General features: G+C 37.5%; 1 protein-coding gene across 2 annotated transcripts in view; it reads right to left on the reverse strand.

Annotated features, from left to right (window-relative positions):
* Positions 1-3,996: 3,996 nt before the first annotated feature.
* Positions 3,997-20,393, reverse strand: part of PIK3R1 (phosphoinositide-3-kinase regulatory subunit 1) — a 52,574-nt gene continuing 36,177 nt past the window's right edge. For both annotated transcript variants that reach the window (XM_082496937.1, XM_082496936.1), the window contains exons 7-15: positions 11,302-11,404; positions 10,519-10,617; positions 10,218-10,398; positions 9,616-9,741; positions 8,435-8,577; positions 7,982-8,158; positions 7,823-7,891; positions 6,043-6,213; positions 3,997-5,600 (exon numbers count right to left, since the gene is read on the reverse strand). In XM_082496937.1, coding sequence (XP_082353063.1) covers positions 5,411-5,600; positions 6,043-6,213; positions 7,823-7,891; positions 7,982-8,158; positions 8,435-8,577; positions 9,616-9,741; positions 10,218-10,398; positions 10,519-10,617; positions 11,302-11,404 — 1,259 coding nt within the window. In that variant the 3' untranslated portion in view covers positions 3,997-5,410. The remainder of the gene's footprint in view (positions 5,601-6,042; positions 6,214-7,822; positions 7,892-7,981; positions 8,159-8,434; positions 8,578-9,615; positions 9,742-10,217; positions 10,399-10,518; positions 10,618-11,301; positions 11,405-20,393) is intronic.

Genomic DNA, 20,393 nt, shown 5'->3' on the forward strand with positions numbered 1-20,393 from the left:
TAATTTCTCTCAATAGCTGATGGTGGACAACGTGTGATTCACAGCCTAGCCAACCTTATTTTTAGATGTTGAACAGAGGAGTTTGTGTTGCTCAGCATTGGTTCAGGGAGCAGGAATGGGATAAACACGGTGTCTGTTTGAAAGAATCAGCTTATTAACTGAGAAAAACTGCAACAGGTACATTTATCAAAGATCTAGCCCCACTTTCTATAAAGTGGGCTAAAAATATAATAGCCTTTGATCTACGTTTCTTACAAGAACTTCTAAGGGCCAGTGACAATGTTGTGATTATTATTACTTCAAGCCTGTGCTACCTGAATATCTCAGTCAGGGGGTATTACGTGACTGTGAGCAAAACGTGGGCAGATTTTGCAATGAAAACCTTGGACAGAATGGGAATAGGAATGTCTTTCTACTTCCAGAGTGGCTGGCTGACTTCCCCAGAGGACCTCTCCTGGGGCAAGATATGGATGGGCTCAAAACAGTCAGATACCACATACCAATAATGAGGGGAAGATAACAATGCTCAGAACCGGTCTTGCCCAATTCCCCCCTGACTTTCTCCTTCTTCTTCATTCTCACATTGGTTTTCACACTTATATGTGGCCATGAAGTTGGTAAATGAGTTACAGCTACAAAGGCTGACAGGCTGGCTTCATGGAAATCGGTGACAAAAGTCACACTGATTTCAGAAGAACCAGAACTTCATCTGCAGGGTAAAAATGTAGATCGCAGATCATGAATATTGCACTGCCTTTGCAAGAGTATGAGATGAGCAGAACTGTCATTTTGGTGCTGTTTGACATGAGACTATTTTGGAGCTGCTCAAGTACTCCATTCAGTTCAATACATAGGAATCAGCTGAAATTACCTGCTCGCTAGTTCCCTCTAATAATATGAGCATTTGGATCGCATTTTCAAAGTAGGCCATGTATAGACAGGAAGAGTCAGCTGAGAATGCTGGTAGATAGATAATCTCAGTCCTTACTGAAGCCTCAACAACTGAAATGCAGTTTCAAAACAACCTTTATTCTGCTTGAAGACTTATTACAATTTTTAAAGCAACTTAGAAACAAGACACAGCTCCATCAATTCTATAGCTTGAACAAAATTTCAAGGAGGCATGTTTTCATCGTTGCCTTGTAAAGGCAATTTACAACTCACTTTACCCTCCACCTCCTTAAACGCCATTTTAAAACAAAGTAATCTTAATGTTTTAAAGACATTTAACAGAACAGAGCTTTATTTTTAAAAACAAGTATAAAAAAAAATAGCAGCATCTTGGGCAGCTAATGCAGTCTCATTAGGACAAGTGCAATGTTAACGTTACCAACTCCCACAGTCCAGTTTAGTCTTCAACTGCAGTAAATACAACATGACTCTACATAAAATGTTGCATTTTGGAACCTTGTCCCACGGGAGGCATTGTGATTGGAACTGCCCATTTCTAAAGTGACCCTGACAAAAAACAGTATCAGGATTCACTTTCCCAACTTAATACCATGCATAGCAAAAGCACTGTGTGAAAATCGGCAGAAGTTTTCCCCATTAGAAGCATCTGAATGTTTTCCCAAGCATTATTATTTCATTGCCAATTACAAGACAAAGCCATTTCTTCACTACAGAACAGTTGACACCAAATAGAAAATTTGAAGATTTGGTTTTACAGATTGCTTGACAAGATTTCTTAGATAACTGAACCATACAGACAACCTTTTTTTTTTTAAAAGAAAATATCCAACAACACAGAAACTCAGTTTTCTAACTGTATTTGGAAACATGCTGCACCCACAAAGGTCTAGTGTGCATGTGTGTCTGTGTCTTTAAACCAAGTTAATGATATCACTTATTGAATTCAGCAAAATGATCATGTTTAGTAAAATTGCACCTACGCTGGGATCTACTCATACATAAACAAAGCAAGCGTGCACGCATATGCACAGATACATATCCCCAAACCTGCAAATTCATATTTCAACTTAAGGAAACCAGAAACTCCCAGTTTTGCTTATGGGTTTTGGTTCTCTGTGTTATGTCTTATACCTTTCAAAGGCCTTGTAAAAGTGCTGCTGCAGTGCAGCATAACTCAGTGATTTAAAGTAAAACAAAAAAAATCCCCAAACCAAAGACATATAAGAAAAGAAATTCCACCTTTGAATCATATTAGATGGAAAACCTAAACGTCAGTAGAAATACAGAAAAGCACCGTGTTTCTTCAGTTATATCCATGTGCTTTTTTTCTGTATATATTAGTCTATTTGAGATCAAATCAAAACTGGAGTGAACAATACTGTACATTAAGGACAAACAACTCTGCAGTGAATAGGGCCTTTGGCAAGACATAGCTCTATGCATTAAGGAGGGAGGGAAACGCAGAGGCCACACAATACATAAGTACCAAAGAAAACCTACTCATGCCAATTTGAGGGCGTAAGTGATCCTTGCAAATTGCACAGACCCTGTGTAGGCAGAACGTCCCCTTAGGACAAGCCCTAAGCACTCATCCCTGCAACATAGTGCTTATTTCTCATTGTTGCTTGTGCAAGAAACGCAAGTGCCAAATTTGCACACACATTTTTTTCTCTGCTACAATCACAGATGAGAAGTTGTACAGCACGACAGGAACAAATGATATCCCCAATAATAGGCCGAGCATGCTAAGGATATGGCCCGCTGACATAGGAGAGGTTTTCTTAATATGAGGAAAATTAGATCCAAATGCCTTAACTACAATAAAATTTCTTGAAAAACGCTATGTGAAATATCAGTTCAGATTACATATATTTTGCTTATAGAGAAAAAATACAATTTTACTCTTAAAATATTTAACATTCAAAAATTAATACATGTCCAAAGAATATCTTGGATTGCTACAAGTATTAAAATGTTGTATATTGAACTAATTTGTAACTTCAAGCCCAGTAGTACAACTGGCATGCTAGAGTAATTGTTGGTGCTTTTCATAGTAAAAACCAGTTATTAGTAAACCAAATTTACATGGTCCTACAGGCCTGAAAAGGGTTTGGAATGAGGAGGGGAAGGGATGAATACTAAACTTCTATTCAGAAAAAATATTCAGAGAAAATATTCAGAATAATTTTGTAAGTGGTGACTACCCCAAAACATTAATGTTGGTTGAATCCTGTTTCCTGACATAAATTCTAGTAAGAAAATATATCTATAGGAAAGCAAAGACAACCCCCCCCCCCCAAAAAAAAGCACAAAATCAAAATAAAATCAAAAGCCTTAAAGCCTCAGAAATGAAGGAATAATGTAAAAAATAAATGATAATATAAAACCTACTGGAGACTGGCAAATTTCTTATTATTATTTCCAATAGCTTAATAAGCACTGCATACTTTGAATTAAAACACAGGTATCTCTAAAACAGAGCTATTATGACAGAACTCTATGGGTCTTACTCTTTTGATTGTGTGTGCAACTCCCTTTAATTATAATGGGTCTTGCCTTTGCATTTTGGGGTAAGAATAAATTCATATGTTCACTTAGTCAAAACTTTTCCAAGATTTCTCTGAACTTCATTACTTCATCAATTTGCAACGTGTGAATTTCCTCAGTGGTCAGGACAATAAATAACCATTGCAAATCACCCGCAGTGAATCGTCCCAGAATTCTTAATAAGTTCGCTCTAGTTGGATTCATGTATTTGTTTCGTTTAACTAAACCATAATTCTGTAAGTCTCTGGCGCCTGAAATTATAGAATTGTTCACTTTGATACTGCCTCAGCCTACAAACTTATGAAACTAAATGCAACATGTTAAAAATGACAGCCTAATCATTTTCAAAACAGACATTTTCCAGTCTTAATTAGCTCTATGTTGTATCCAAATGTTCTCAGTAAAGGTGGGAGGTTTGGTTTGTTTTTTTTTTTTTCACAATACTAATACAAAAACCAAACCTAGGCAACAGATTAGAGAAACTTCCTTCATATGAAATGAAAATACCTTTACATGCTGACAAAAATTCTGCCACAGTAGGTCAATAAGTCATTTATTTACTATGAAGAGTGGATTTATTCTGAAATCCAAACTATCTACCCCAGTAGCCAAATTCCCTCTGTTTTTTCTGCAATCACTATCAGAGAAGGATACACAATTTTTTGTCTTCCAAATATAAAGACAATCATGATAGAAGTTCAAAATGCTTCAAGAAGCAAACATAGCGTGGTACCGTATCTAAAGATATTTCTGAAACAATATTGTTGGACTCAGTGATATTTTGTAACGTTCATATATTTTTTTTATTGAATAAAGCAGCTTTGAAGCTTATCAGGCACTGCCCAACAAAATATTTAGTCCAAAAAAAAAAAATTACCAACTTTTTAAACTTTGAGCTAGTAGCTCAATATTCTATACAAAGAAAATTGTAAAATATTTCATAGTTTTAATTCTGAAACCAACTCTTGCTGGCTTCCTGTACATTTTTTTTAAAAAAACCAAACAATCAACAAAATGAATAACAAAAAATAATCATCAGGAAAAATATTCTCAGGCAAAAGAAAGAAAGAAAAAAGAAGACGAAACACAAAACCCAAGCTTAACTTGTAGATATGCTTGAGAAGATTACAGCCTAAAGAAAAGTCAGTATTGCATAGCACAGTCTAAGAATTCAGCTTTCAGCAAACAGAAAAGGGAAAGGTGAAGCAGTTTGGTATTGATAGTTTCCATCAATGATAGTTATAGTCATCCAATACTATGTACATTATTATATACTGTATACCATTGAAAGTCCTGTTTTCTTCAGTCTTAAATATATTCTTAAAACAGGACTTTTAAACGTCTAAACAAAACACTTCCTGGCACTTTGCTATTACAATTACTCTGAACAACATACTGTAACTGAAGTCCTTTTAAAGTGTCCCTTAGAAATGAAAGTGCCATTCTGCTACATATCATTCACCAGAAACCAAAAAATCCACAATGCTGTGTGTCTGGATCCACTGGGTGCAGCAACACCAAATCCAAGCCAGGTTGTGACCATGAAATTCCAATAACCAAATGACAAAGACCTCTTAACACCTTGTGTCTGGAGAATCCAATATTCTAGCTGGTAAAGCTTCAGAAGTGGTCGTAAACAAGCACCATGGTTAAAGGCCTCTATGTCCCTGCAGGGAGATCAGGTTAGGATTTCTCTCTCTTGTGTTTCTCTTTTCTTAATTAAAAAAAAAAAAGCACTTCAGATTAGAAACATACGTTCACAGCTTAATACTGTGATCTCTCCCACTGCAGCTGTGAAGGAAAGCTCTAGTCCCATCTGAAGACAGACAGCTTTGATGCTGCAGCTCAAATTCTTGAGAAAGGCTGAAAGGAGCCTTCTCTCTCCAGAGGCCTCAATGTTGTCAAATCTTTTCTTTAGAAAAAAACCAAACAACCTGGAGCATTAAGATCTTCATCGCCTCTGCTGTGCATATACTGGGTAGGCTAGTGTGACATTGAGAGAGTCATTGTGCTGCACAAGTGATGTGTGTTGATAATGTAGCACCAGTTCTTTGAGCGAGTTGTACAAGTTATATGGCTCTGCAAATCCATACCCAGTAGGTGTTTTGTTTATCACACAGTGCTTTACTTCTCCATCCACCCTGAAGAGGAAAAAAAAACAACCAGTTTTTAGTTTGTCAGTACAGTAAAGTTAAGCTAGAAAATAAAGTACTGGCAATAAATCTTAAGATGGTAGTCACTACATAGAATTCCTATCTTCTGTGGTGGGATAATAGTAAAAACCTAGGTTTAACCCAAATTCCCAGATGTTGTGTTAGCTTAATGAGGCAGGAGATAGGCAGGACTTAGCATCTGCATATACAGGAGTGCATCCATGCTTTGGTTTCCTTTCTTCTGTGTGAGGCTCATCTGTGGGAGCGGCACAGGTCTGAGCTGTGTAGGAAATGGAGCAGCAATAAGGATGGACTGCTTCTAAGCCCGAAGGTCTAATTGGGTCCATCCATGTGCAAGCGTCTATCTGCCTCTGGCTCAAGGTAGGTGCCTCAAATGTTGGTTACATCATTCACAAATTAGAGTACGTACACAACAGAGCAGGCATAGCAGCCTTGTTTGCTGCTCTCTCGAACAAGGAATGTTCCATCTCGCTTTCCCCGCAGCAGATTTTCGGCTTGGCTTCTATTGATATTTCCCACGTTCCACGTTCTCTCATCATGATGGGGCAAGTCCTCATCATCTTCTACCATAGAGTATTGGCTGTTGAAATAGGACAAAAGGTGTTTGTTAAAACCTATAGCAAAGCAAAATCCATTAAGTAGTCCCCATTTCATATTACTTGAAAAAAAAAGCCAGTCATTAGTAGGATGCCTCCCTGGTAAAACTAGGCATGTAAACCATGTAATACTGCAACTTTTAAGCCACTGAATAAAAATAAAATGTAAGTTCTGGTTCTTGTTTCTTTTAAACAAACTCATGTAAATCTGAAGAAGGATATAAAAGGATGCTGTGTTATCTTTCAGAATCTGCTGTGAAGCAGTTCAGTACTTCTACCGTTGCTAACTGTTTTGGTAAATAGCAAGCCCAACGAAATCAATACCCTCTGAGTCAGCTTCATTTCCAAAGATCAGAACACTTGGTCAGCAGTGAAAAATCATGCGATGTATCAACTACAGCTGCTGTTTGGGAAAGCTATGAGCAGTTGTACAGACAGACAGACTAATTATTTATAGGGGAGATGGCTTTGGGGAAAGGTTGGAATAGTAGAGTGCTCGCTCTCTCCTTATAACCAGATTATGAGAAGTGCATATAATGTAGAGCCTTCTCCACCAAAACAGCCACCAACTATGAAGGTGATTCACAGTTACAGAGAACCCTCTGAGCTAAAGCCCATGATGAAAGATGTCTCTGGTTCAGCTGTGTGGACACCACTTTGATATTCTGCAGTTCCAGAGCTTCTCACTCCCCCAGCAGCCTGCGCTGCTGGGCCCTGCCTCTCCTGCTCAGCTTGCAATCAGTCTGTGTTTTGCTAATGTATTTATTCTCTTTGTAATAGGTTTTTAATCAGTTTTTCTTGGTCTAAGAAAATATGACTTCTCACTCATCCACAGGTCTGTCTTTCCGAAGATTCTCAAAGTAGCCTACAGGAATCAGCAATGTCACACAGAATTCAGTTTTTCAGAAAGAAGGGTTCTTTTGTTTCGGATGACACTCTCTATAGGTCTCTTATGCCATCATACTCCTATGTCCTGCATGATATTCAAACACATTTAGCAGTGGCTCTATTTTCAACCAGCACCTAGTAAAAGTAATTCCTGTTTTTCCTGCTGCTCATTATATTGATTTTTTTCTGCATTACAACTTTTTTTCTAAAGTCATATCCTGAAAGTTTATTTTTTCAGCAGAAACCTGAGCACTTACCAGACTCACTGACAAGGAGAGTCACAGAGTGAGAGAAAAGGAAAATTTTCTTTAAACCGTTTCACTAACTATTTTGATGTGACATTAAAACTATGGCCTGGCATTGTTCTTTGTCTACCGTTTAAGTGATGGCAGTATTACTGGAAACAGATGCCCACATATTTGCCATCATATCACATTTGAGCTGTGCTAAGACTGAGTGAACAACATGGCTTTAAAACATGTATTCATCCCCTGCTTCTACCAGTGCAGCCACAGCAGAGATGCACAATTTCCATGATAACAGCAGGAGACTCAATAAAGAAAGCCAAATACTTGCATGATGTAGGCTGCCATGTGTTAACAGTGTGCATTGTTACTGGAGACGCAGGCCTGAGATCTCCTCTTATCTCACTTTTGCGTAAGATGATTTGAAATACCAGAAATATTTAAATCTTTTAATACTCACTCTTCTGTATTTTCATTTCCAAGCCATTCGTTTAGCTTCTTTTGCCGAACACCTTTTTGAGTCAGCCACCTGGACAATAATTGCAAATAAAATTAATTGTTAGTTACAGAAGTTGGATACCAATTAAAAAAATAATTTGTTAATTCATAATATACTCACATCAAGTACTGATCTCTTGTCTTCCTCAGCTGTATGAGGTCTGGCTTAATGCTGTTCATACGCTTGTCTATCTCTCTATATTCAGCTGCTTGCTTCTTTAAATCCTCTTCTAATCTACGCCTGCTGTCCACAATTTCACTTATTCGAGACTTCAGTTTTTCATAGTTGTGCATAATTCTGAATGGAATAATGTGGTAGGTTACACACTGATTATGTATGAGTCATAACTTTATAATCTGGTATTTAGCCATGTAGACGCTTAAGAGAACAGATTATTTCTCTAGATGTAGCTATACATTTTGCAAGTTCACACCTACCCCATTTGAGGCTTGCTTTGCTTACAACGGAACAACTTTGAACTTGCCATCTTGCTTTAGTTTTAGGCAGAACTATACTTGGCATTGTTTCTTCCTTCAAAATCATACAATTTGAAATGCAAATACAAATACTGACCTTTGTATTTCTTTTTCATTTCCTTCTCGTTTAAATTTTTCAATGTATTCCTTACTGTATCTTTCTTGCGTCTGGCATTGCTCTTCAAATATTTTTATTGTTTCATTAAATGCTTCAATAGCTGTTCTTTTCATTTGAATTTCCTGAAAAATAAAATAATTTTTATTACAGTTGTTATCAGACAGAAGGTATGATTTATTGGCTTGCACCACAGAAACACTTTAGTATATTGTAACACAAGACTTCAATATCCCTTTACCAGAATGTATTCTGTCTGCAGAGCCTTACAACACAGAGAAAAACAGGCCTGTGCAAAAGGCTAGCATGATGAGGCTTTCCATGATGAGGTTTTCCAAGAAAGAAAAACTGCTAGACAAAGAGCTAGCTACAATCTTTCATGTGTGATGATTAAAGCCTTATGGCAATGCACTTTGCCCTTTGTAGCAACTAATGTCCTTAGAGGCGTATCTGGCTTTCTGAAATAAAAATGTGAAGTATTGGCCTGGACAGGTCTCAAGAGGTCATCTAGTCCATCCTCCTGCCCCTACATAGCCAGTTGATACTGAAGTCTTTCAAGTCATTAGTTCAAGTTGCCTGCGCTTCTCCCTGTGTCTTCAATTACTTTTAGGCGTATTTCCTGCACATTTTAATAAGCAGTCTTGATTCTGGGTCTGTAAAACAGCACAATTCACTGACACATCAAGACTTGGCTAATAATTAATGAAGTTGAAACATGGATAGAGCCGGCTTTTCATTCATGCACTGTACCTACACACATGTAATTTCTCTACCCTGCACAGACGAAACCAGAACCTTCAAAAAACTAGTGATAAAATACAGTGCTTCCCTGAAAATGTGTCTTGAAAGCTGTAACTCAGCTTGATGAGGTCAGTATGCAGAAGTGTTGGTAAACCAAGATAGTTTTGTGCTTGCTCTGGATGCAGATGTCAAACTTGGGCACAGGGTGGGTTAGGTTACAGGTGGTGATGGTTCAAACATGAGTAAGCAATTCTACTATACTGAGCAAGCACATCAGATATGTTTCCTCTTTTGGGCAATGGTACTGGTGGCAGAAGGGAGGGGGGAGAGAGTGGAGGAAGATAGCAGTATGAATTTACAATAAGATTCTTCTGAATCTATAGAAGTCTTCCAGTCTCCCTTTAGTTTCAAATCCCGCTCACCTGAGATGTTCTTGTGTAGTCTTCATACAGCCTGTCATATTCTCGGCTTTTTTCTTGGAACTGGGTATTATATTCATGTAATTTCTTTCCCACTGCTTCAATGCTATCCTCTTTTACAACTTGATCCTGGAATGATGAGCAGAAGGAAAGATAATCCATAAAGAAATAATTATATTGCACAGATTTTCAGGATAAAACTACTTAAAAATGCCTAGATAGTTACACAGCAAATGTGATTTCTCTTTCATCAATATGGAGATATAATATACTTTATGCATAATATGCAAATCAAAAATTAACGACAAAAAGTAATTTTGCATTGCAAGTATTCAGCTTTATACTGAAAAGTATATATTTCATCATTAATGAGTGGGGTATTTATTAACATAAGTTTATTTCTTAACAATATATCTGCAGTATTTAAAGTGTTAATTCTTTATATGCAAACTGGGGATTTGGTTTTAAACAAAAATACCCATTTTTATACCCACTTTATTTTTTCAAATATTAACAGAGCTGAAGTTTTTAATGACAAAAGACAACCCAGTCTGCAGTAATTTATCTGTATTTAAGTGAAACACAAAGAGAATAGACCAAATTACCTGCTGGTACTTAGATACTGGATACAGTAATTTTACATCCAGTTTAGGATTATACTGGGCCAGAGATTCATTCCGGTAGTGGTTTATTAGCTCAACCACAGAGTTGAAAGTTAATGGGTCAGAAAAGCCGTATTTTCCATCTCGATGAAATATTTTGATTAATTTGTTATTTCCTCCTTTCCTGCAAACAAAGTTTGTTGAAAAGTTAGGCATACTTCAAGTACTATTTCCTAAAGAACACTGTATTTTAAATGCAGTATTGCATTTTACTGTCAAGTATTACAGACCTAGTGTAACTAACCTTAGCGTAAGTGTGTAGTCCCCATGCATTTTGGTTGAAGCATCTCGTACCAAAAAGGTACCATCAGCAGTGTCTCGAAGCTTCTCATTTACTTCTTCTCTAAAATGAAAGCAAAAGTAACCGATCATTTCAGCTACTTCTCCCTCATTTATCATCTCACTGTGCTCTAAATTCTTCTGTTTTAAAATAAGTAGCTTTTATAAGCCTTCTTGATCTTCATATTAATTAATACAGTTATTTAATAGCTTATTTAACATTGCTGGAGAACAACTGGGATATAAAAATGGTAAATCCTATGTCCTTTTACTGCTAGACAAAATTGTATTAATGCAAAGGTCTTTCTACTTGTTCATACAAGCCTGCACATTTGGAGCAGCCACTGCTGGTCTAATGTACCTATATATAGTAGGGTTAAAAATGTTGCTAATATATGGCACTTGTTAGTCTGGCTTGTTAACTATTGTGCCTATACTTGAGGTTCTGGTTGGAAGACAAGAAGAAAATACTCATTTCTTGGTGTTGTCCTTTCATGCCAGCATTTGATATAGCTGTCTTAAAGTAACAGAACAATCATTTCATATACTACATTCTAACTGACTGCCAGTAACTTTTTAGTCATGCTTGGAATATAACCAACCGTAATATGTTTGTCTTGGAAAATATCCTATAAATGTCTCTTAGAACTTTAAGTTTTCTATACTTAAGGATAATACATACACATGGAATAGCAACAGCAAGAACATAAAGCCAAATCTAAGAAATACACGTCTTGAGCTGATTTACCTTGAGATATCCCCCCAGTACCATTCAGCATCTTGTAATGACATATTGTTATTCATGCCGTTGTTAGTTGCAGTGTTAGGTTTCGGTGGCTTAGGAGGCAGTGCTGCAGATGAAAGGGGGAAAAAAAGTTGATTATAACTCACTGTAAACCTGACTATATATTCCTTGAAATTACACATTATTACATGAATGAGAAAAAAAAAAAAGATAATAGTTACAAAATAGAGTTTTCCATCATTAATAGTCTTTGGAAGACATTACAGCAATCAAGATATTTTACTGAAAGCAATACAATTCAAGAAGAAAGATGTACTGTTTCAAAAAAGTATGTTACTTTTGCAATAATATATTTCAAGCAAATTATAACACCATACTCATCTCACCCCCCTGTGAAGAAAGCATTTGAGAAAAAAAAATAAATCTTAAGTTTGCTTTTACCTTCTTCCACTCAGGTAAATATAAATAATAAAATGTGTAAAATTTCTTTTTTATTTTTCTCCTATGTAATGATCTCAGAGGAATGTTGCTGCTCCCTCATCTAGAAGCTGACTAATAAAAGAAGCAAAGCCACAGCAATACTGTATATTTTAAGAAGAATTGGGGTTTTGTGATCCTCAGCATTCTGTGCAACGATTTACCAAAAAAACACTTTAAGAAACCCATCTGTGACCCAAATATCCCTTGTGTTAATCTTAGTATCCTACAGAATAAATTGTGCTCCAAATGCCAGGACTGATTAAAAACCACATCCCCCTTTTCTCAATGTCAAAGCTGCATACGTATAACAGTGGGTGCCAGAGAAGCTACTGCAGCACTCCTGACTTAGTAGCAAGGGGGACTACATTGGAATCAGGATTAAAAATCAACCCAGCTTTTTTAGTTCTCCAGTAAGTACATCATTCCTTATGAACATCCCTGTCCTGTATATCCCGGCTACAAAAGATGATGTTTCTAAAGTTGCAATGAATATCAAGATAGCATAATATTTTTACGTGATATGAAAAAATGATGCAATATCAGGTATTCAATTAATATTGCTAGATTTTAGAATTTGTTTTTCCTCAAACAATCCAAAACAATGACTTATAATCACTGTTTCAGGAAATAAAAGTGTTATTACAGCATCTCCTTTTAGTCACAGTGTGGAGCAGCGACAGCAAAAATAATCATAAAAGAAATACAAAATTGTTATGATATAATAGCAGAACTAGAATCACATCTGACAGAATAAAATCAAAGCAGAAGCAGGTCAATTCAGTAAAAATTCAATTAAGTAAGCAGACAGGTATTTCTACAGGTTATGATTCTAATTCCTGTAACCATGCACTAAACCACAATTTAATTTTAATTTATAGAAAAAAAGGAAAAAGAAAACCTATTTGTATCAATGACAAAGTAAAGAAATCCTACATATCCACTAAGAATTCTTCAGCAGCTATTTTAAAGACCAAAATGAATTAAGTCTTCAATAATAAGACTGCAGTTTTACCTGGTGGATCCATTTCTATGTAAAACATCAAGTCTGTGCCACAATTTATATCTGTCTTAGGATATTCTATATCCAGTTCTTCCATATTCCAAACAGTATTGTACATTTGTATGAGTTTCACTGAGTAAGCTCAGATACAAGAAAAGAGTCAGGCTCTCTTTGTAATGGTGTCTTGGAATTCATTTTAAAACCTATAAGGGGCTGCACTGTAACCTATTACATCATAATCCTCAGCCAATCATGTCAAAATAATGTCACCAGACCACTCCTGTTTCATCATTTTGCTCTACATTAATCTTAAAACAATTTCAGTTTCAGAAGGAATCTACATTTAGCAGAACCGCAATATAAACCCAGTATTACAAACAAAAGGAGCAAGCAGGCTCTCCTCGCCCACGTTCCCAGATCATTTTCTTGATTTTGCAGCATGGTACAGTCCAACCCTGGCAGGATGACAAAAGGCCGATATGCTGCAGCACGTAGCTCTTACACACACGCGCACACAACACACGCACACTCACACACAGTGCAGCTCTCTTTAGAAGTAGGTCGGACACATCTCAGCTGCATTCTCCTGCTCGGATGCCTGAAGTTTACCATTCAAAAAGCTTTAAAAGGCTTCTGGACCTACTGTACATATTAAAGATGCAGAAGGGAAAAGAGCATGACTCTGTGTGTGTATTTATCCACTACACATCCATTTCACACATACATACACACACAGACATCTATATCTCCACATAATGAAATATGGATTATGTTTTTAAACTGTACAGATTTCTACTATTTTAATGGACACACAGGTCTGATATATTTGATATTATTATATAAAATATGCTTACTGCAGGGATGTCTTCCCCCCTTATTGTTTTGTAATAAAATACAATTCCAATCGATATAGATTAAATCATTTTGAAATCTAAAAAACAAATATTGTAATCTTACATTCAGCAGACTTGCCTAAACCATGGAAGAAAGTCAAAACTGAGCAAGATCTTGAAGTGATTTTGCTGAACATAAAAAGCCAGTCTGTCAGGACGCGAAAAGATTTAGTCTGCCTTTTCACACTGTTTCTCTACCCTGTTCTCATTGAGATATTTATCAAGTCAGTTGTTTTTAAAAGCAAGAGTCCCTTGTCAGTGACTCCTTCCTCACTTGACTTTATGTCATCAGTATCCTCCTACCATTTGGAATTATTCCTTCTTAACTTCCCCCCATCGCTGACTGTAACTCTCTCAGACCTCTTAAAAGAAACTTGCACAGAACAGACTATTAATTCCAGAGCAGAATGCTATGTAAAGCAATGTGAATGCTTTATACTCGCTATAATCTATGGGGGCAGAAAAGCAGATACCAAAAATAACCACAACAAAGAGTAGCTGTAGTAACTATCTGTGCCTACATCATAAGGATTCCTGATGCAGCTGAAATGTGCTCTATCTCACAAATACTCATTAAAAAAATTAACACAATTTATATGCTGCCCAAATATCTCACACGTCTACCCCTGCTCTGTGCCCCTCAGCAGCTTACCCCTTTTAGACAAGCGTTAACACACAAGAACATGTCTGGAGTACGAACAGTTACAAAAAAAAAGCATGCTAATTTGCTTTATACATTAACAAGCTTAAATTCATTCTAAAGTAGTCTCTCCCCTCCCTGTTTAGGTAAACATGCTCCAAAGATTCCTTCCGTTTCCAAAATGAAATAGGATACTTAAAATCATCCCAGACACAAGTCCAAACACTGAACTTGGAGGTTTAGCCCACCTGCTACCCGAACAGTTGAGTTGCTGAGGTAATTATTTAAATTAGGTTATAAAGATTTCCTACAAAGACTACATTGCTGCATTTAGGTCTCACGTGGGATCGGTAAGATTTTTTTATTCTGTTGAATAAGGGCTTTCAGAAAAAATTAGTTCTCCAAGGTTTCACTGGTGGTCAAATTCTGGACCGTCCACACTTGCATAATCAGGTTAGTGCTCAGCTCAGGCTAGCCTAGCTTGCAGGCAAGAAAGACAGGAGGCAGATAGGCAGTTCCCCATTCCCAGTATAACCTGGAGAGGTACTGAGGTAGTTGACCTTCATTCATAAATCTTAAGACCATGAAAGCTCTACCTGGTAATCAGTTATAGTAAAATACTTCCACGAGGTGATGAAGAAAACACATACAGAAATTCAAAATCACTTACTTTGTAAATTATGCATCGCAAATGCTCGCCCTTGTAATACAGCCTGAAAATACAATCCAATAACCTGAAAAATTAATTGGTTTCCTCTCACAAAAATCTTGCTTCTCAAAACAAAAACACCCCAAACTCCTTTTCCTAGGAAGCTTCTGTGAAGCAATGAAGAAAAAAAAAATTCTGAAAAAGAGATTGCTCTGCTTTCCAACCAATGTTCCACAAAAATCCCTAAAAAAGCTGTAGCATGCAGTGAGAAAATCCAAGCCTTCTCTCTCTTCTTAACTGCCTAAAGCTCTGTGCTGTGCAGAAGGTATCCGCTTACTCTGGTTCATCATTAAAAAGTGAACCTGACTTTAGTACTGTAAAAAAAAAAAGCAACCACCACCCTCAGTAGCTTGCACGTCTCTCTCAGATAAAGATCTCAGTTTCATGATTAACTTGGGCAGGTTCAAATATTTGCTGAGCCAGGGATTTCAGGTGGGGGAGGGGGAGCCAGATTCAAAGTAAAAGTTGTCATCAGCTAACAAGTGGCCAATGCAGGGCAACTTTCTCATTTTAGCTAAGTAAACGAGAAGACCATTGTAAGAGGCCTTAAAATAGTCTCTGTCACTGGCTGCTGAGTGCAGTATTAAAGTCAAGAAAACACCATGAACAGCCAAATACAGGAAGCAGCTAACTAACTTACTGCAGAAAAAAAAAACAAACCAGAATCAAAATCTCCCTTGTGAAGAGCTGTATCTCTCAGAGCAGCCCTATGCAAGCAAAATAGCCTGCTTGCAAGCACAGTATTACCTCCTACACACTCATGCTGGATCACAAATACAGGTGCTGCTTGAGGACCCTGCATGACACTGTGAGGCATTTTATCCATTTCCTATATACTGAAAATAGTAGAAAAAAACACCTGCCCGTATCCATGTTTTTTTTCCAGTACATCAGGATCGTTCATTTCTTGGGCAGGCAGGTGAGAAAAGGAACTGTAGAGAGAGGGAGCAGTTTAGGTCAAATATATGTTCCTTGCCTTAGTGTTTAGTGGAGATCAGACTTGCTAAAGGAACAGAGCAGCAACTGAAGAGCCTGCTCCCCTCGCCTACAGGGGTTAACTGCTTTGCCAGCCATACTTTTACAAAGAAATAAATTCAAAGTGAAAGGAGAAGCAGACCACAAGATTTAATTCAGAGAAAGAAGAAAACAGGATGAATATTTTCCTCCCACTTGTTGGAAACAGTGAGAACTTCTAGTAGCTGTGTTCCTTGAGATCAGCTTCTGCTCCTTATGGTAGTCAAATGCCATTGAAAAGTTTTCACCTCCCAAACAGTCCACCTACCAAAATCCTCCCATGCTACAAAATATCAAACCCACTTGTAACCTGTACTGAAATCCCAAATATGTGCAGTACATTTTTGATGTTTTACAGTTGATTGATTAGCTTCACCTATAACAATCCCTTGCTTTCTAGTTTTAGCCTTTGCCTACTTAACAATTGTCAGTTCTATATATAATTTAAAGCAGAACAGTCATAAAGGTACAGCCTACTTCAAATGGAGATGGTAACTTGTGTTTCTGAATTAATGCAACTCCTGACAGTAACTGATATGCCTCCTATTTACTGTTGAAATTACAGAAGGGGTTGACAACACTTCTTGTTTTATAGGGCCACAACAGAGAAGCACGTTCTCAAAGGAGAAAAGACAACCCAAACATGGTTGTTTATAATTTTAAAAAGCACAGGTAGCCACACAGAGATAAAAGACATGGCTTTGTTCCTAAGTCTTTTTTTTTTTTTTTATTCCAGTGCTTTGTGCAAAAATGAGTTCCAAATCATCCTGCAGAATAGAATCAAGTGTCTTGTCAAAAAGCAGAACTGGCATGCACACACCTGCATTTTCATAATTTAATATATATTTAATATATTAACTTTTATTTAAATTTCAAAACCTTGAGTGGTGCCTACTGAATCTATAGATTTGTATTTGCAGAAAGTCAGCAGGCTACTATTTTTGGCAGTCATACTCACAGTGTTCTTCTATCTATAAAGCTTTTTTTTCCTAAAAAAATATGTATGAAGCAGGAAGAGAATGGAGTAGGTTTGAGAGGCTTTAATGTGTGTTACACTTACTTACATACAAATACACACACATTCTCATATATCAATCTCTAAAAAATTCTAATGACATCGTACATGTTGTTTCAGTTTTACCAAATACTTTCAATTAGGTATTGAGAAACATAAAGCATAGACTACTGTCAAATCCTGAGCCAAGAATTCTTCATTCCTAGGTATGGTCATTAACAAAGCATTTTTCTCTCCATTAAATCAGCCATAAAGCCTGATTTTTATTAGCTTAGAAGGGGAGCCCTCTGCCGGGTGAGGCACAGACGCACAATTTCCCTCCCGTGCGGCACCAGCTCTCCCCGGGACAGAATGACTTCTGCACGCTCCAAACCACGCTCGGGGCTGCTGACAGTCCAGCCAAGCCTATGACATGATGCAGAAAAGTCCTGACAAGGGATAGCATGCATACATATTTGTTTGTGTCCCCAAGGCACTACCAACAGGACTGTGGGCTGAGCCTGACCACCGCAGCAGTCCAGGAGAGCATTGTGTTCGACTCCAAGAGGAGCAGGATCAGCCTTTACGCTCCTCTGCTCTGGCTGGGCTGTTATGGTACCATGCTTCCTAATATTTTGTGCAGTTGCAGCAAAATGACTGCATCTTGGCTGCCAGGACTCTCACCCTATCCCCAGCAAGCGAGCAGGTACGTGTAATGCAGTCTCATTACCTCACTCATTCTTAGCTATGACCCTGTGCGTAGTAAAACCTACCTCTTCAGGCTCAAAACTGCAGTATTTCACAGCTTCAGCCATTATTTACAATGCTATTTACAAGCCTGGGAAACAGGAGTAAACTGGGATAGACAGTCTAGACAAAGCAGCTCAGCTTGAGTTAGTGTACAGGCCAAGAGAGGCTTCAGTTCATCTGTACAGGACGGCAGCTCCTTCCCACCGCTGCAGTAGCTCTTCCTCTGCTCGCAATGCCACCAACCCCATCTGCCACCAGCTCCCCAGATCCCTTCGCTCTGCAGCCACATCCCCCTGCCTCTTTGCCTTTCTGTGATACAACATACCTTAATCTAACACACTCAAAGCAACTCCACGCTCCTGAACACCCCCCGACCCTGAGAAGACCCCCATCTCCCTGAGTTCCCCCCGAAATCACCTTCCAATTCTCCCATCACCCCACTTTCCTCTGCATGACCTGTCTTCATGGCTACCAGCTGCAAACTGACAACGCTGCCCCGAGCACCCACCGGGCCCCATGGATGGCTCTGGACCTGCATCCAGGGCTGGCATTCTCCAAGCGGGAAAGCCAGGAGCTTTTACAATCCTTGAAAATGAATTGGAAAAAACACCCAGTCTTCTATGCCTACAAAAATAGCCTATTTTTCAATATTTACCTCTAAAAGCACACATGCCTTCACACATCTGTATGATGCGTGACACTCTGTGAGACATAATCAGCACTGTCAGCTATAATCTGTCACAATTAAGATATTTTCTTCTAATACTACTGTTTTGAATGGCATATTAAGAGACATGCACTTCATTTCTGACTGTAAACCAGCATTACTCTTTAAATTAAAGCCTGTGTGGCTGTTCATCAAGTTGGGGTGTTAAAAAAGGATGCTAAATCACCTGCTTGCCCACTAACACCATCTTTTGGCTCTCCTATTGATAAACTCAAAGAATGAGACAGGAATCAGAAAATGGATCCAGTTACCAATTATTCAAAACAAAACAAATAATTTCTGTAATCTTACTTCCCCTGCAACACCAACTACACACATAGGCACAACAGGTATTTTAACTTTAGTACTTCAACTTTTGTGGAGGGCTAAGCATTATTCTATTTCACGAACTAAAATGCATAGTTTGCTGTTGAACACTGACAGAGAAAAAAAAAATATTAAAAATCAGTCCACAGTTGTTCTGTGACAAAAAAATCAAGTAATGGCCTAGGAGTAACCTGGTTTTGTGTTATGGTGTGCAAAGCTTCACTGCAGCTTTAAGATGTCCAATTAAAGATGCCCAATTTAAGATACTAATTTTAAGATATATTAAGATATAAGGTCCAATTGCATACTTTATGTTGCTTTGGGGCATGAAGGATAATTAGTGGGTTATGCGATAAGAAAAAGCCCCACAGTTGTGCAAAGATCTCCTCCCTGTTCAGATCATTTATCTCCAACACTATGTTTAATGTATCTACGTACTGTGTAAGATACCACTAAAACCTCATGCACAGCTCATTTTAGACAGAATATTTTCATCCAGACCTGAGAATAACAGAAAGAAAAAAGAAAGGAAGAAGCTATCACTCCAGCTTGTGAAAAACAGAAGAAACCTGGCAGCATTGGCGTCCCTATTATCGCTTAGTTGTCATTACATTATTTTTAACAAGTAAGATTCTTTCTACTTAAAACCTCTTAACTTCTGCACTTTTAAAATTCTATTCTAGATTGTCATTCTCAGAAAACTTATACAACAAATAAGTTATCTTTTCTAGGAATCTTCCTTTTATTACAATGTCTCTGAACAATTTTTATGGAAACTCAAGCTACTACAAGCAATAATCTTGAAGATGATAATTCTGAAAAAATACATCTTGGAGTCTTTTATCAAAACTATAAAAACAAAGCACTTCAGATGATCAGGTCACTGAATGATTTTGGTGTGGAAAACAGTCTTGTGTCCTAATCCTGCAAACTTAAACAACATTCTATTAAGACTCAACTTTTGAAAATTATTCAAGCGCTTTACAGGCCTAAGAGCAAAAGCTAGTTAACCATAGACTCCAAAGCTTGAAAACTGGTATCTGAGTTTTTTTTTCCAGCATATTACTAGATGTGCAAATGTTCTACTAAAAAACATTCCACTGCCCAGGATGGGCCTTGCAATGCACAGGGAAGGAGTTTTATTTTTGTAACAGATCATATGAAAAAGTACCAGGAGGACTCGCAAAATAAAACTGTTGCATTATGAAATATTAATTAATGCAGAAGCAATATTAAAAACAAGAAGATATTTGATTATAATTATTAATGTCATGTCAAGCCCTACAAATCTGATGGATACAGCCACATTTCTTCAAGTGCCCTAATGATACTCTCAAGATGACTAGACTCCTTGTCTTCATTAGTAGTTCTAACATCAACACCTTTCACTTTTATACTTTTCTGACATGAAGCAACTCAGGACAATACGCAAGCAACTGATCTCTTAAGTGCAACTTAAGAAACTCTCACTGCTGGCCCTACCTTTGTAACCTCCATATCAGTGCCTGCAACCATATAAATTTACATAATTTAAAGCATTTGCAAACATGTAATTTTAAAAAATGCTATTAGCAAACACTTT

The sequence above is a fragment of the Vanellus vanellus genome (genome assembly GCF_965231255.1).
Source record: "Vanellus vanellus genome assembly, chromosome: Z".
NCBI classification, from domain to species: Eukaryota; Metazoa; Chordata; class Aves; order Charadriiformes; family Charadriidae; genus Vanellus; species Vanellus vanellus.